The sequence below is a fragment of the Nanorana parkeri genome, unplaced genomic scaffold (genome assembly GCF_000935625.1).
Source record: "Nanorana parkeri isolate BGI_ZX_2015 unplaced genomic scaffold, ASM93562v1 scaffold143, whole genome shotgun sequence".
Lineage (NCBI taxonomy): Eukaryota > Metazoa > Chordata > Amphibia > Anura > Dicroglossidae > Nanorana > Nanorana parkeri.
In genome coordinates, this window is record NW_017306411.1 from 440,776 (window position 1) to 456,356 (window position 15,581).

General features: G+C 40.8%; 2 protein-coding genes across 5 annotated transcripts in view; one reads left to right on the top strand and one right to left on the bottom strand.

The window, feature by feature from the left end:
* The window catches only part of UXS1 (UDP-glucuronate decarboxylase 1), a 56,883-nt gene extending 45,304 nt beyond the window's left edge, over window positions 1–11,579 (top strand). For both annotated transcript variants that reach the window (XM_018554145.1, XM_018554144.1), the window contains exons 11-15: window positions 2,175–2,218; window positions 4,168–4,228; window positions 5,337–5,394; window positions 7,471–7,574; window positions 10,675–11,579. In XM_018554145.1, the coding sequence (XP_018409647.1) occupies window positions 2,175–2,218; window positions 4,168–4,228; window positions 5,337–5,394; window positions 7,471–7,574; window positions 10,675–10,806 (399 nt within the window). In that variant the 3' untranslated portion in view covers window positions 10,807–11,579. The remainder of the gene's footprint in view (window positions 1–2,174; window positions 2,219–4,167; window positions 4,229–5,336; window positions 5,395–7,470; window positions 7,575–10,674) is intronic.
* A 1,428-nt stretch (window positions 11,580–13,007) lies between these two features.
* CUNH2orf40 (chromosome unknown C2orf40 homolog) overlaps window positions 13,008–15,581 on the bottom strand; it is a 19,727-nt gene continuing 17,153 nt past the window's right edge. For 2 of the 3 annotated variants that reach the window (XM_018554130.1, XM_018554129.1), the window contains exon 5: window positions 13,008–13,199. In XM_018554130.1, the coding sequence (XP_018409632.1) occupies window positions 13,035–13,199 (165 nt within the window). In that variant the 3' untranslated portion in view covers window positions 13,008–13,034. The remainder of the gene's footprint in view (window positions 13,200–15,581) is intronic. The other variant, XM_018554131.1, reaches the window with a different exon arrangement.

The window sequence follows — 15,581 nt, forward strand, 5'->3', positions numbered from 1 at the left end:
TATTCCTCGGGTATTTATACCTACTACAGACATTGCCAGTTGCAATACCCCCTGTATTCTTACGAAGACTTCGAAAGGCCTTTGTTGGATTTGTATGGGCAGATAAAAAGCCTAGGCTGAAGCACAGTCTTTTCGCATATTCAAAATTACACGGGGGTATTGGATTTCCAGATCTTTTCAATTATTATAAAGCCGTTCATTTTACCAGGCTTCTAGACTTTTGTAGACACTCTTCTCTTTCAAGCTTTCGGTCTTACTAGAACAAGAGGCAATAGAGAAATATCTGCCTGGGCTACCCTGGTTGCCAAAGTTACAGTATATCCTAAACCATATTGGAATCATCCATTATTACGCCCTACGTTAAAAATAGTGTGATCCAAATCTCTTATAACAACTTTTGATAGGGACACTTGTCTTATAACTCCTGTATTTGGTAATCCTGCCTTCCCTCCAGGCTTATTGGATAGGCAATTCCTAAAGATGCGAGACTGGTGACCCAAGATGGGGGACAATCATTGGCAGAGCTTTCAGTGCTTTCCTGTCCCTCTTTACTTGGATGTCAGGCACTCCAGTTATCTAGTTTTTTTTCCATATGCTTTAATTAGGGATGCACCAATACTGATATCGGTGCCGAAACCAAGTGTTTGGTTGAGTACTCCTACCCGCCCAAATGCTTCTGATGCGCATTCCGATACCGGAACTTCAGGTGTCAAGAAGCCGGGCGACGAGTCATTGCATGCCACCCAGCTTCCTGATCGGCTGGGAAGCTGGCTCCATGTTCCCTCATCACCAGGGAGCATGAAGCTGGCTTCCTGGCCAATCGGGAAGCCAAGGGGCGGGCAATGACTCGCCGCCCGGCTTCCTGATTGTTTAGGATGCTGGCCAGGCAATAAGTCATAACCCACCCCCGGCTTCCTGATTGGCCAAGTAGTCTGCTCCATGCTTCGTCACCTGACAAGGGAGCATGAAACCAACTGCCTGGCTAATGAGGAAGCCGGGCGGTGAGTCATTACACGCCGACCAGCATCCTTAATGGGACTTCTGGTATTGGTATTCAGTATCGGCGAGTACCAAAAAAAAAATATCGGTACTCAGTGCCGAAAAACTGATATCGGTGCATCCCTACCCTTAATAGAAGATATGATGGCACAACAAGGCTTACTCCCTTTGGGAAAACGTGTAGTGAAAAGGGTATATTTAGACATGCTTTATCTAATATTTATTGTTTGCTTAATAATCCCTTAGATTCATTTTGTCCCTTATTCTTGTGTAAATGGGAAAGGGATTTACAAAGACAGTTCACTGAAAAACAAAGATTAATATATTTCTCACAATACTTGTCCATCTCTAGTAGATTTCAGGAATCGAGATATGCAATTTTAACACGCTGGTATAGGGTTCCGACTTTGCTACGTAAGATTAGGCCCAGTGAGTCATGTGAATGCTGGAGATGGGGGGTTGAAGAGGGATCTATTTTTTATATATTTTGGTCGTGTTTTGAAAATCTGACCCTTTTGGGATTAAGGGCCATATTTTTAAAATAACCACAGTAGACTTTAGGGAGGACCCAGCGGCTTGTTACATTCTTCTCCTTTTTCTAGTCCTGAAAAATACATTTAGTGAATCTAGTGAGAATCTGTATACCACTGCTCTGGAGGCAAGATACTCCTCCATCAATCCAATTGTTGTTCTCTAAGATCACTGAGACTAGAGATATGGAGGAACTTGCATCGTCATTATATCCTAGAGACGAGAAATTTAGAAATGTCTTGTCTAGTTGGACACGATTTACCTCTTCTCGGGAATATAGAACTATTTATTTTTCATCAAACACCACGGGTATCTAATTGAGATACTTGGGAAATTAGCTTTTTTATTTTAATTTTCTTTTGGGCTGGGGGAAAGTGGGAATAAAAAAGATGGTAAAAGATATTGGTGGTCATTGATGGAGATATTGCATATATTATTTGAGATCATTAGTAGGACATCTTTTGTACTGTTTATGGAAAAAATTATCTTTTTTTTTTTTTTTTTTTTTTTTTTTTTTTTTTTTTTTTTTATACTGTTTTATATAATAGCTTTGAAAATAATTAAAGTGAAACTAATCAGATGTGAATTTTACTGTACATGTGACTCTGGTGTTCTTTTTATAATCATAGTTTTTGTTCCAATAGGTGTACGGATCAGGATCTCAAACTAGAGCATTTCAGTATGTCAGGTAGGCTGGGTTTAACAATTACCCTTTATTCCTGTACTGTGGTTGGAACATTTACTTTGTGCAGCATGTGAACTATTACTCAACAGAATAGATTGCACTGAAATATAACTTAGATACTGACCACAGTATAAATGTTATGTACCCAGGACCTGACATCCCCATGTTCATAATCATTTAAAGCTGGTTTCTAGCTTTTCTGAGCCATTTTTATGTAATTGATGCAATTGTGTTCTCTAGCTAATAAAAAGGACTTGGTGGTTCCTGTGTTGCATGGACTGACTGCTGAACTGTACAGGAATTAATCCACCCTGTATGCTATCTTATTTCTTTAGCAGTACTAGTGTGTTTTCATTTGAATTGCTAAGAGAAACTTTTTCAAAAGAAGAAAGCATCTGGCAAAATAAACAATGTTTTTGGAAGGAGGGGGTTCCTATATGTTTATCTTTTAAATGATTTAATTCAAAAGTATCTAATAAAAAAAAAATAAAGTCAGTTGTGTTTAATATTTTATATGCTACAGTGTAGCATACAGATGCATGGGCATGCCATCAGTAAGACTTGTTTATGTATAAGCATAGTAGTTCATGAAAGACCTTTTAGTAACCACTTTGAAGAAGTGTGTGGCTGTAAATCTTGGATATTTGTCTTTCCACTGCTCTGGGTATGGTTTGATTTGTTTTGAGTGATGGCTTTTGTGTAAAATCTACTGAGGCTCTGTTCACACCTAGGCGTATCGAATATGCGCGTTTGTTGCGCATTTCGTGATGCACGTTTTTACAGCGATTCGAGGTAAAAAAAACGCGCGTTTCCGAGGTCTACTTGGCTGTATCCCAATGGAAACGCGCTACAAAAACGCCGCAAAGAAGCTCATGTACCTTTTCAGGCGTAGGCCATTTTGTAGCGCGTTCAGACGGGCTGAAATACGGCAAGGTGTGAACCATACCCATAGAAAACAATGGGATTTTCATGTTTGAGCGTTTTGTAGAGCGTTGAACGCGCTACAAAACGTACAGGTGTGAACCAGGCCTAAATGTACATCCGTACATCTTTCACACCATACACTTGTGTTAAAGTGATACTCAACTCAGGAGTTAAATCTTAGAAATGCCGTCGAGTACCTTAACTATTAACGCTGTAGCTTATTTGTGTATCACTAAGCTGTAGATCCTCCAAATCATCTCTGAGTTGGTACTGACACTGTCCTTCCTTCTGGAGGGTGGCTACTTTTGTGCCCCATGGTCCCTGTGTGTGTTGTAAAGTAGCCACCGCTCCAAGCTCGCTCCCATGATGGACTACAATCTCAATACACATTAGTAAACTAAACGTGACATTGTAGTCCATCACAAGGGTGAGCTTGGGGCGGTGACTACTTTACAACACACACAGGGACCATGGAGAACAAACGTAGCCACCCTCCAGAAGGAAGGACAGTGTCAGCACCAATTCAGAGATGATTTGAGGATCTACAGCCGAGTGATACACAAATAGGATACATTTTTGTTAATAGTTAGGGTACTTGAATTATTTTTTAAGATTTAACTCCTGAGTTTAGTTTCACGTTTAACATCCCTCATTCAAAGTCTAGTGCTGCTGAACATTCTCCTAATCAGCTGTTACCTTTTTTATTGGTCTTGTGTGTTTATTTTATAATACTTGGGAATGTAACCCCCCTATAAATCATGGCCACACACAAAGTATCTAAACAACAAAAAAAGGAATTTCCCTCAGTCTTTTTACTATATGTTGCATAGTGTTGTTGCAACAGCAGTGCAGTGAAAGTCTACAGTCATAAGAAGAGTAGCTTCAGTAGCCAACTGAAATAATAGCAGTGCTAATTCTTTCTTCCCAGTCTTTTTCTTTAGGATTTCTGACATTTTATACTAAGTTTACACTTTCATACACTATATAATCTTGTACAAAATAAATAACACCACCTTTTTCTCTTCCAGTGACTTGGTTAATGGACTTGTAGGTTTAATGAACAGCAATGTCAGCAGCCCTGTTAATCTGGTGAGTCCACTTTGTCTGCCATTTTTTCTTATCTGTTCTATGTCAATTACTATGACTGGCAGTTCAAACTTTACAGTTCAGATCAGAGTTGTGCAGATATTCTTAACTAAATGTTCCATACACAGAGACTGTTTTGGGGAAAGTTTTTTTATTTTTATTTTTTTGTTCACCCAATGTGGAATATTTTGTGCACCTAAATATAATGACAACTTATCGTATCTGGACATGCAGCGGTGGAGGTTGGTCAGAAACTAGTAACTGGCTCTTTAAATTTCTTGCCTGGCACTGACCTAAATTTATTTTATTTTTTTCTTGGGCCTGCTAAATAAATTATCAAAATGTAAACAAATTATGCCAAAAGGCTTCTAATTCACTCCCTTGTTATTATCACTTGCCTTGACTATTGCAACTCCCTCCTTGTTGGCCTGCCTTAACACAGACTATCATTAATGCTGCCATCAGACTTTACCTTACCAAGTGTTCAGTGGCTGCTGTTCCTCATTTCACTGGCTCCCACTTGCCCAACAAAAAAAAATTAAATACTTTAAAATAACATGCAGAGCTTCCATATCTCTGTTGCCAGCTATATCACCCAAACCGACTTTTCCGTTCCTCCCAAGACTTCTTACTTTCTAGCCCACTTGGCCCCTCTTCCCATGCCCTCCTCCCACGACTTCTCCAGAGCCTTTTTATATGTCCCCCTATTCCCTACTCTGCCCACTTTTAGGTGATCTTAATCTCATCGCTTCAGGGACGTGTTTCCTGCCTCTACCTAAAAACAGAACTTTTACTTTATCAACCCATCCCTCACATTTAACGCCTTTTGTATCACTTGTCCCCTCCCTTTTTAGATTGTAAGCTCTCACGAGCAGGTCCCCCCTAGCTGCCCTGTATTAGTATTGTAACTCTACCGTCTCCTTTTTATTTTGTAACATACTGCACAAACTGTTGGTGCTATATAAATGTTGCAAATTAAAACAAATACATGCTTGTGGATCCAGAAAAGTTTGACACCAAAGTGCCTCATTTTGCATTCGATAGAGCAGTGGAGAAGTTAACAACTGCAATTTGCAATTAAAGCTGTAATCTGCCTTCATCTCTTCCACAGGGGAACCCAGAAGAACACACTATCCTGGAATTTGCCAGATTAATTAAACACCTTGTTGGTGAGTTCTCTTTGCCCTTGAGATATCCTGTCATTTGTTGATTAGATTTGTAATCATGAGGTGGTTAATTGCATAGTGACTTCAGGGACTGTAATCGGAGCTGAGTGCCTGGTGACAGTGCTTGAAACTGCATGTTAGAGGGATGCATAGATTTACTGAAAGCGGTGTTTACAAATATCTTCAAAAGCTTTAAGAAACTGACAAAAATGAAAAATACAATAACTCTTGGCAACCAATCAGATTTCAGTCCAGATAAGGGAAAATGGCATTCTAAATCTTACACTTTGCCTTACTAAAGAAGTGCTCTAGAATTTCTCTAGGTAAACAAAATATTGTATGCGCCTCATATTAATATGGACAAAGCCAACTTTTTTCATAGAGCATCCGCCTATTCTTGTTGGCCTTTTGAGGTGTGGGAACTGAGACAGCAAGGCTGAATTGTGCGCCAGTACATACCATTCAGATCCAGCCAGGTATTAACCACTTGCCCAGAAATGCTGAAATATGGCTCCACTGGGCAAGACCACTCCTAGCATGTCATATTTATGTCAATGGACTCTCTAATAGGGTTATTTACTAAAGGGTGAAGAGTTAGGAGAAGTAAACCATCTAAGCAAAAATAGCTTTTCAGTCCTATGTGGAAATGGTCTGTATTTGTTGATCGTAATTAATATTGATATTTTGATTGTTGCATTGTGTTAGGTTTGTAAATTCATCACAAGATGCCATAATTATTAGTACAGTTAGGGCAATCTGAAATCCATCTATGCAGATATCTTTTAATGCTCAACTGACCTGTCAGTTTAAATTGGCTAAATACATTTCAGATAGCATTTTGCTTTCTGTGTGGAAGCAGTAAAATCTTTCTAGAGGTCTGATATGCCCCCGTTGAGTCAAAGCAAGAACTTTTCAATCATCACAGAGCATGAGCTTTGCTGTTTACAGGGCTTTAGGTTTGACTCTGTAGGAGACATATTGGACCTCTGCAATGAGACCACTACTGGCCCATGGAGAACAAAGATCCTTCCCTTGCAACTGCTGACAGGGGAGAGGCCTTTGACTTTCTTAAACGTAATGTTATTTCTTGGTCACATAGTGTGATTAGTAATTTCCACTCTGGCTGCTTTAAAGAAGAACATGAACTGTAAAACATTGAACACCTTTTGCTTCGATGCACCTTGAATGTATTCCGCTGATTTAAAACGAAGGGTTCAATTGGGCTTAAAGGCTCTACTTCTCTGAGTTTCCTCTGCCCTGCTAAAGCACAAACAAGAATTGCTGCTCCTAACCAGAAATCCTTTGTAGGCTATATAACCAGTGAGTTGTTGCTTGGGTAATTGGTAATAACAAACAAGTCAATCTGCAGTTACTTTCGAAGTATTGTGATTTTCCAGAATGTGGGTTTCCAATTGCCCTGTCCATAAAGAATCTCGCAATTCACTAATCCTATTTGTTGGCATTAATTCATTTTGCAAGTCTCTACAGATCATGCGAATTAGCACACACAGCCAGAATACTTTCCACTTTCAGTTTATAGAGATTCACAGGTCAAATCATCCTTTTTCAAGATTGTGGCAATTGCTCACAGCTACTGCAGACATAGTGACCTCTCCAGCAAGTCAAATTTACGTTTACCTGTAAGCTTTGATTAATTAAAAGTAGTGCGATTTCTCGGTCACATAGGGTGATTAAGAATTCAACAGTGTAAGACAATTATAGTACATGCATTACAAGTGTTACAAGCTGTCTCCTTTTACACCCACAATCTAAATAATTAAATGTCAGGGAGGTCTTCTTATGTCTGCTGTTATTCAGCAGTCCTGGATTAAAATCATGTGGCAAGGAACAAAAGGTTGGATCTGTGTGAGCTTAACCGTCTTGGTAAGCTATTACAGGCTTTGCTGTGTGTTAATATTATGTTGGTACATTTAAAACATGCAAAGAGAATGTGCATGCTATGGTAAAGTGAAACCAAACCTAAATTACATTGCCTAAGCTAGAAGTGTGTGTAGTGATTATGATTACCTATGTTTGTGGTAATAGAGAGCTTTTTTTTTTTTTTTTAACCTTTTGTAGGTAGTGGAGGGGAAATCAACTTTCTTTCTGAAGCTCAGGATGATCCTCAAAGGCGAAAGCCAGACATTAGAAAAGCCAAACTTCTGCTTGGTTGGGAACCTGTGGTATGTATAACTAGAATATACCTTTTGTGCTTTACATTTTGACATTGTATTATTCAGTGTATTAACCCTAAAACATAGCCCAATGAACAGAGCAGCTTCTGATGTACACTATATTGCCACAAGTATTGGGTTGCCTGCCTTTACACGCGCATGAACTTTAATGGCATCCAAGTCTTGGTCCATAAGGTTCAATATTGAGTTGGCCCACCCTTTGCAGCTATAACTGCTTCAACTCTTCTGGGAAGGCTGTCCACAAGGTTTAGGAGTGTGTCTATGGGAATGTTTGACCATTCTTCCAGAAGCGCATTTGTGAGGTCAGGTACTGATGTTGGATGAGAAGGCCTGGCTCGCAGTCTCCGCTCTAATTCATTCCAAAGGTGTTCTATCTGGTTGAGGTCAGGACTCTGTGCAGGCCAGTCAAGTTCCTCCACCCTAAACTCGCTCATCCATGTCTTTATGGACCTTGCTTTGTGCACTGGTGCGCAGTCATGTTGGAACAGAAAGGGGCCATCCCCAAACTGTTCACCACAAAGTTGGGAGCATGAAATGGTCCAAAATGTCTTGGTATACTAATGCCTTAAGAGTTCCCATCACTGGAACTAAGGGGCCAAGCCCAGCCCCTGAAAAACTACCCCACACCATAATCCCCCCTCCACCAAACTTTACACTTGGCACAATGCAGTCAGGCAAGTACCGTTCTCCTGGCAACCGCCAAACCCAGACACATCCATCAGATTGCCAGAGAAGCGTGATTCGTCACTCTAGAGAACATCTCCATTTCTCGAGTCCAGTGATGGCGTGCTTTACAGTAGTAGTTCAGCTTTAATGCTGTTTGACATATGTAGGACTGGCAATCCTGTCCGTGGCATCAACTTGCCAAGTCCGGCAAAAGGATGGCTATATAAAACACCTGCTTCTACAGCTTTCCTCCTGCCTGGTCTCTCTGATTCAGTGGTTTCTTTGGTCTGACTTCAGCCTTAACACTTTTGCCAAAAGACGAGGTTGTGCTAAGTAAATACAACATTTTTCAAGCCTTAAAATTGCACATGCTTGTGATGCAGCAAAAAAAAGGTTGGTACCAAAATTGCCCATAGAAAATTATTTAAAAGCTTTTAAAGGTAATTAATTTAGAGTTAACTGCAGATGACTCTAAAATTGTTGCAGGGTACAACGTATGGTGCTATAGTTGTTTTCATACACATGCACACACTACGTGTGTATACGTTTTTGGAGATTATGACTAGGGGGGTTGACAAGTAACAAGTCCTCTTTTAAGGAAACATCAGAGGTCTAGTAGTCCCCGAACGTTACCTCTGCATTCTTTTGATCGTGCTCAGTTAGTCTAATTTTGGCCTCGGTGACTGGGGTATAACAGCTCTGAAACCGGAAGTGATGTAAAGCTCATCTCTTCTGGTTTCATTCTACCTAGAGACGATCAGTGAATATACCTATGCTGAAGTACTCGCCTTTCCCCACTGACACTCACTATGGACATCCAGGGCACGTAGGAGGCATGAGTGAGCTTGAGATAGATAGTGGGTGGAGGGGGGTAGGTAGCATTACCACACACGCATGGAAATGATCGGGCAGATCATTTACATGAGACAGCCAGTCAAGGGAGTGTAAGCAAACCCCTGACTGCTATAGCAATTGAGCCTGTTTTTATAGGTCGTATTTATGTCCCAGGCAGAGTAACTGTAGGTCTTAGCTGTTGCGGTGCAGTCAGGTTGTAAAATCCCTGCAGAACAGATGTATGGCACCATTAACCCTCCCCCCAAGCGGGTGTGTGGTGCCAGTATCCCCATCACAGAGCGAGTGTGTGGTGCCAGTATCCCCATCACAGAGCGAGTGTGTGGTGCCAGTATCCCCATCACAGAGCGAGTGTGTGGTGCCAGTATCCCCATCACAGAGCGAGTGTGTGGTGCCAGTATCCCCATCACAGAGCGAGTGTGTGGTGCCAGTATCCCCATCACAGAGCGGGTGTGGTGCCAGTATCCCCACCACAGAGCGGGTGTGGTGCCAGTATCCCCACCCCAGAGTGGATGCGTGCCTCAGCATAAATTTGCATCACCAGGTTTCCTCTGCAGAGGAGAAGTATGCTGTTGTATTTCCGGCAGAGTGAATGCATTTCCCACAGGTGTTTTTGTATGACTTTTTGTTTTAAATTTAAGTTTTGTCAATATTTCTTTGAGAACCTCTTCCCTATTTTGCTGAAAATGGCAAGTGAAATGTAGGTCACCCTAATATAAACATGCTGCCATTGACATTCATAAATATGTATGCAAACGTTCCCGTACCTGTGGTGAACTTGAGAAATTTGACGTTGAATTTACATGCGGCAGGGTTTACAGCTGAGCACAACATATTGATCTGTTTTTATCAGCCATTGCAGGCTAAGTAGAAGCTGACTGCCTTATGCTTTATTGAAATTACTGACGGGGAATCACCTACATGCTGTCCATGTCCCTGCTGGGGAGATATGCTCTTGCTGTTTGGCCTTGTGACCATTTTCACCAAGACAAAATTGATGTGAAATCTAAAATGTTACAGCTGTCTTCAAAATAGGAATAGAGAGGAAATCTAAAAATAGGAACACCTGTTCCAGAAATATTTCTCGAGACTTGAGAGGTTTCCTTTTACTTTTGTGTTTCTCTGGGACAGGAAGTAAAGGGAAATCTTCACAGTGGAACAGTAAAATCTATATTATTGAAATTTTCCAGGTAAATCTTTCAATTACTGTATTTTATGTAATAGAAAAGTTTGGATTATGGCAAAGCAGTGTGTTTCATTAAAGGAAACCTAAAAGAAAAGTTTGACGGCTGCAATTACTGACCAGATTCTGGAAATGCTAGCCCTCTGGCTGGCATGGTAATCCCTGGCTTTAATGCTCGGAAACAAGTATGCAGGCACTGATGTCAGTACTCCTGAACTTAGTACTTTTTCCTACTGACATGAAAGAAGCATGGAGGCCAGACAGCAAGGTTAGCAATGGCAGGCTTTGTCGCAGTAGGGGGACATTTTCCTGCAGACATTTGTTAATAAAATTGGCCTTAAAGCATTAGCTGTAATTCATGAGGATGTATTGGTTTTCTGTCTGCAGGTTCCACTAGAGGAAGGCTTGAACAAAACCATCCACTACTTTAGGAAGGAACTTGAACACCAAGCAAACAATCAATATATCCCAAAGCCTAAACCAGCAAGGATAAAAAAAAGCAGAATGCGACACAGCTGAACACTCCATAAAAAAATCAAAAGAAGATCACTTGATGGTTTACAAGATGTAATTTTTGTTCTGCCTCTCCCGTTTGTTCCTTTTTGTAAGAGAAAAAAAAAGACTTCTGAGAGGGCATCATGAAGAAAACAAAAACTGGAATTTCCCTACAAAGCTTGCTTTAAAGGAATGGATGTGCCTAATAACATTGAGAACTGCAAATATTGCCTTGCACTTTTTAAAATTTGTCTATGTACAGTAGTGTAGGACACATGGAAATCTCCACATTTTATATATCCTGCTTTGACTGTTTTTGACTGTCTCCGGACAGATCAGCCCTGTTGCCGGTGGTGGGGCCAGCTAAGCGTCGTCATTCAGTCTTTTAGACCCTGCCAAGTACAACGGGTTCAAATGATCAGTTTCTTTTTGAAGCTAAAATGTTAATAGAAATGAAAACGTTATTTATGTGTAATAAAAGTATGATGGGTACCTTTTACATTTTAGATGTATTCTATGCAGAAACTGGAGGTATCGATGCCAATGGAGCCTCTCTGAAATATTGTTGATATAAGGTAAATCCCATGAAAAGTAATGGGTTGAAAAGTGAAAATTTATGTCCGAAAGCTTTATTTGTTTTTTTTTTTTTGTTTTTTTTACTGTAAAGATGATTTTTAATTTCCTCAAGGTTTCACTGAGCTGTAAATTTGAATTTAAAAGCAGCTATAAGGATATTTTGAATCACTATTGTGTTGTCAAGTGTACTCTTGGATAAAAAATAAAGTATTATCAGTTTATGGTGGTTGAATATGCTATTTTAATAAAAATATCTGCTGTTTTGGGGCTTGTTTATGCTATCTGTTTAAAATGTGGCTCCTCAATTTATTGGCGGCCCTTTGCAGTCAGTGAGACATGCAGGCATGATTTGGCCACCATATGGTACCAGTCAAGGCACGGCAAGATGGGATGTGAGGAGATGCAGAGGTACTGTTTATTCCAGGGGCTGGGATTTCACATACAAATGTGCACAGGTTCACCTTAATTCATACCTTATTAAGCCAGGTACCTATTATAAATGGGCGCTTTCATTTTTACAGCCAGTGTCCACAAACTGGATGAAAAAATGAGGGTCTTGGTAAATAAGGGGGGGAAATGGCTTTTCGGGACTTGCTTTGTGGCTTTTTAGATAAGACGATAAAGCTCTTCCTTTTTTTTTTTTTTTTAACGTTGAGCCGTATGAACGCGCTACAAAACGTCCTACGCCCAAAGAAGTGCAGGAGCTCCTTTGGGGCGTTTTTGTCGCGCGTTTCCATTGGGATACAACCAATCTCGACAGTAATGTCTGGATCCGTCACGGCTGCGGTGGTCTCAGTATAACGCAAGCTGTACCTTGCAATATACTAAGCTTTGGGTCACGGAAGGACGCTAGTATATGTCCTCCCGTGACCCTTAAGAGAACTTTGGGGAAAAACACTTACCCTATAGTTCTCTTTTAAATGTGTATTTTGCATTTAATCAGTAGATGTAGGTTTCATTATACTCTAGGAATCAGTTGTATAGAGGGAAACTAAAACAATAACCGCAATATTTCATAACATATAGCTTCATCTAATTCAATATTACAACTTTATTATGGTAACAGAAGAAAGGTATAAGCACGGCTTGTCTTTGTGCATCATAAGTCAATGCCTCTTCCATAATGAAACTGCATATATAAACCGTATTTAGCATTGCTAAATATAACTATTGTGTATGGAACACCAAATCTATTTTTCAGTATCTTTGGCAGCATGCCTAACTGTATACAGTGTTCTTAAGCAAATAATTTTTTGTCATCTGTTTTCATATGTGGAGATCATGCCAGTAACAGCACTTCCTTGGTCAGGGTGACAATGCTAAGCTCCTGGCTTTCAATTACTAGCAATGTTGTCAGCCTGCTGTGTATACACTTTGTTAGCTTTAGGGTGCTTGTCTGGTATGCACATTCCTAATGTGGTGACCAGCAGGATTTCCAGGTAAAACAACTTTGCAACAGATTCAGTGCACTTAAGAACACTGAGTTCAGTTTAGCATGTTGCCAAACATACTAAAACATACGTTCACCTACACTTTAAGGAAATCAACAAACAAGTTTACAGTAGGAGAACTCAAAAGGCTGATTTGTCACATTTTTTTTTTTATTCTTACTTTACCAGCCTACTAAAATGCACTCTTCTAGTTGTCCTTCAACATTTTTAGTGCAACACTGAGTTCTAATAATCATCATAGTTCACCCCAGCTCCATGTCTGAAAGTATATGGATTGCGAGGGCCTAAAGCTGCATCTTCATCATAATGGTGTTGGTGAAAACCTCCATAGTATTCGTTGCCAGCACGGCCTTGATTCATCCAGTAAGACATATCATCTTCATATTTCTGGGTTAAAGAGAAAAGGATGTCTTTTGATCATTCATTGTTATATTGTCTTATTGCTACTATGCAAGGATGTGGTTTTAACTCTTCAGTACATACAAAAACTAAAATGATCCGTTTTGGATAATTATTTAAGACTTTATACATGTAAATCATTGCTATGACAGTTTCCAGACTATACAGTCCCCAGCCAGTACTACCCCCAAAGTGTCACTACGGTATTATGCACAGCATGCCAATGGGAGGCATAATTATTCAGTCATTAATATTTATTGGGTCACTGACCTTTAAACAAGTATGCAGCTCAGAAGTATGAGAAGTCACAAGTCCATATCTGCATTCCTGTTCTGGGTTAATGTGAGTGCAGCACTAGGTAATCAATAAGACACCATTAACTTTGTTTCCTAAATGCAAGCTTTGTAAGTACCTGAATATGACTCGGAATCTTTCTCTTACAGTCTACTGTGCAGCAAAGCTCAGAAAGGGGGAGGGTGATCAAGTACAAGGAGCCAATCAGGTGTGCTGCAATGCAAAAAGCATGCTGATAGGAGGAGAAAGCAGACTGACAGAGATATGAGCTTATCTGTGTTCTGCTTCCCCATTCACTGTCCAGTTACAGGCTGGGTTAGGAAGGCGCAGAGAAAAATGAAAGGAGAACTATGGGGTCAGTGGTTTTCCCCATAGTTCTCCTTAGGGTAACGGGAGGACACAAACCAGCGTCCTCCCGTTACCCTAAGCTCAGTATACCGCGAGCTACAGCTCGCGGTATACTGAGACGCCGGAGCGGATCCCGACGTAGATGACGGGATCCGCCCAGCCCACTAGAGGCAGAGCCAGCTGTACCCGTCCGTTCCGCCAGTCAGCACTGGCAGATCGGAGAGGAGAATCCAGCCCCTCCCCCTGTCACGGCAGAGAGCCGTGACAGGATCGAGAGGTGAGCGAACCTGGTATGTGTTCGCTCACCTCCCGATCTACTGAGCCGACCTGTGACAGTCTCATTGTCACAGGTCGGCTAGAACTATGAGGTGAGTGGAAATCACTCATCTCATAGTTCTCCTTTAAGTCCCCTTCCAGACAGCATTGTTTCTTCTGACAGAAGTGTGTAAAACGGAGGAATGGATGGCAGAAGAAACGGCTCTCGTTTATGTATGTTATATGTGTATTTAGCTGTTTGCCTCAAAGCTTTAAACGTATTAGTAGAACGTATGTTAATGTCACTATAGAGGACAGTTGTTTCAGTCACCCTACTGTATTTCTTTTGTATCATTCCATGCCTGACAAATGCCATACTGCATTCTATAGTGGATAAGGAAGGCTGCTCTTAAGCATATGGAGGGTGGTCACATTTGCATTCTCTAGATCTCATGCATATGCATATTTTCTATTTTTCAGTGTAATGCCCCACCAACAGGCAGCTTTCCCTTGCTAGGTATACATTGTTTCAATTAGCTGCCATTTTTTTAATTTTTTTTGCTTTGTTGTATATGGTGCAGGCACACTGGGGGTCTTCAGTTGCTTCAAATGCGTCTGGTATTCTGAAGTATTGCTCTGCTTCTAAGGTGGATTAGGCTACTTTCAGAGTATGGCTGCTGTCTCATCATTCATTGCTAAGTTGGGAGCTATTAGACACCACACTTTGTGCCTTGACTGCAGATTTATGAAATCGAAACGTTTGCTTTAAAGGAGAAGTATTGGGAGAGGAAAATGTACTCTTCCCACTACTTAGAGTTGGTGTGTGACACTGCAGGTGTCGCATGCTGGCTGTATAGATCAAGAGTTGAGTCATCATGAACTGCTGATCACTCAGTTTACAGTCTTCTCCCTGAAGTGTGTTCCTCCAGCACTTATTGAAGAGACAGACAAGGGAGGGGGTGGGTACAGATGGCTCTGGCTCTAGAGAGGAAGAGCCAGCTGTCAATCAGGCAGTGGGGTTGATCCTGACAATATCGTCAATCATTCTCAGCTGCAGCATGGCTCTGCGATTTCTGCTAATAGCAAGCAGTAGCCCACTAGATGCTGTCTTTGGGTCAGAGGATTACATTGGAGAATGTACTCCTTTGACCCAAAAGCTTTAGGTCTCGTTTAAGTCATAATTGTCAGAAGCCATTGAAAAGGGGTTTTGTGTACTGACTCTACTGATTGCTGGGGGATTTTTTTATTTTGTTCTGCTCACATTGCACATGACTGACTGAGCTCAAGAGAATGGGGTCATGTGGAACTTTTGCTGGGTCTGCTGGCTATGGGCATGAGGAAAGCTGGCATAGAGTGTGCCAAAAGACTGCGCCTGCATGACCTTATAATCCCTGGGAGATGTGTAATCAATGTATGTTTTATACCATTCATAACACTTTGCCTAACTATAGAACTAATATAATATATATATATATA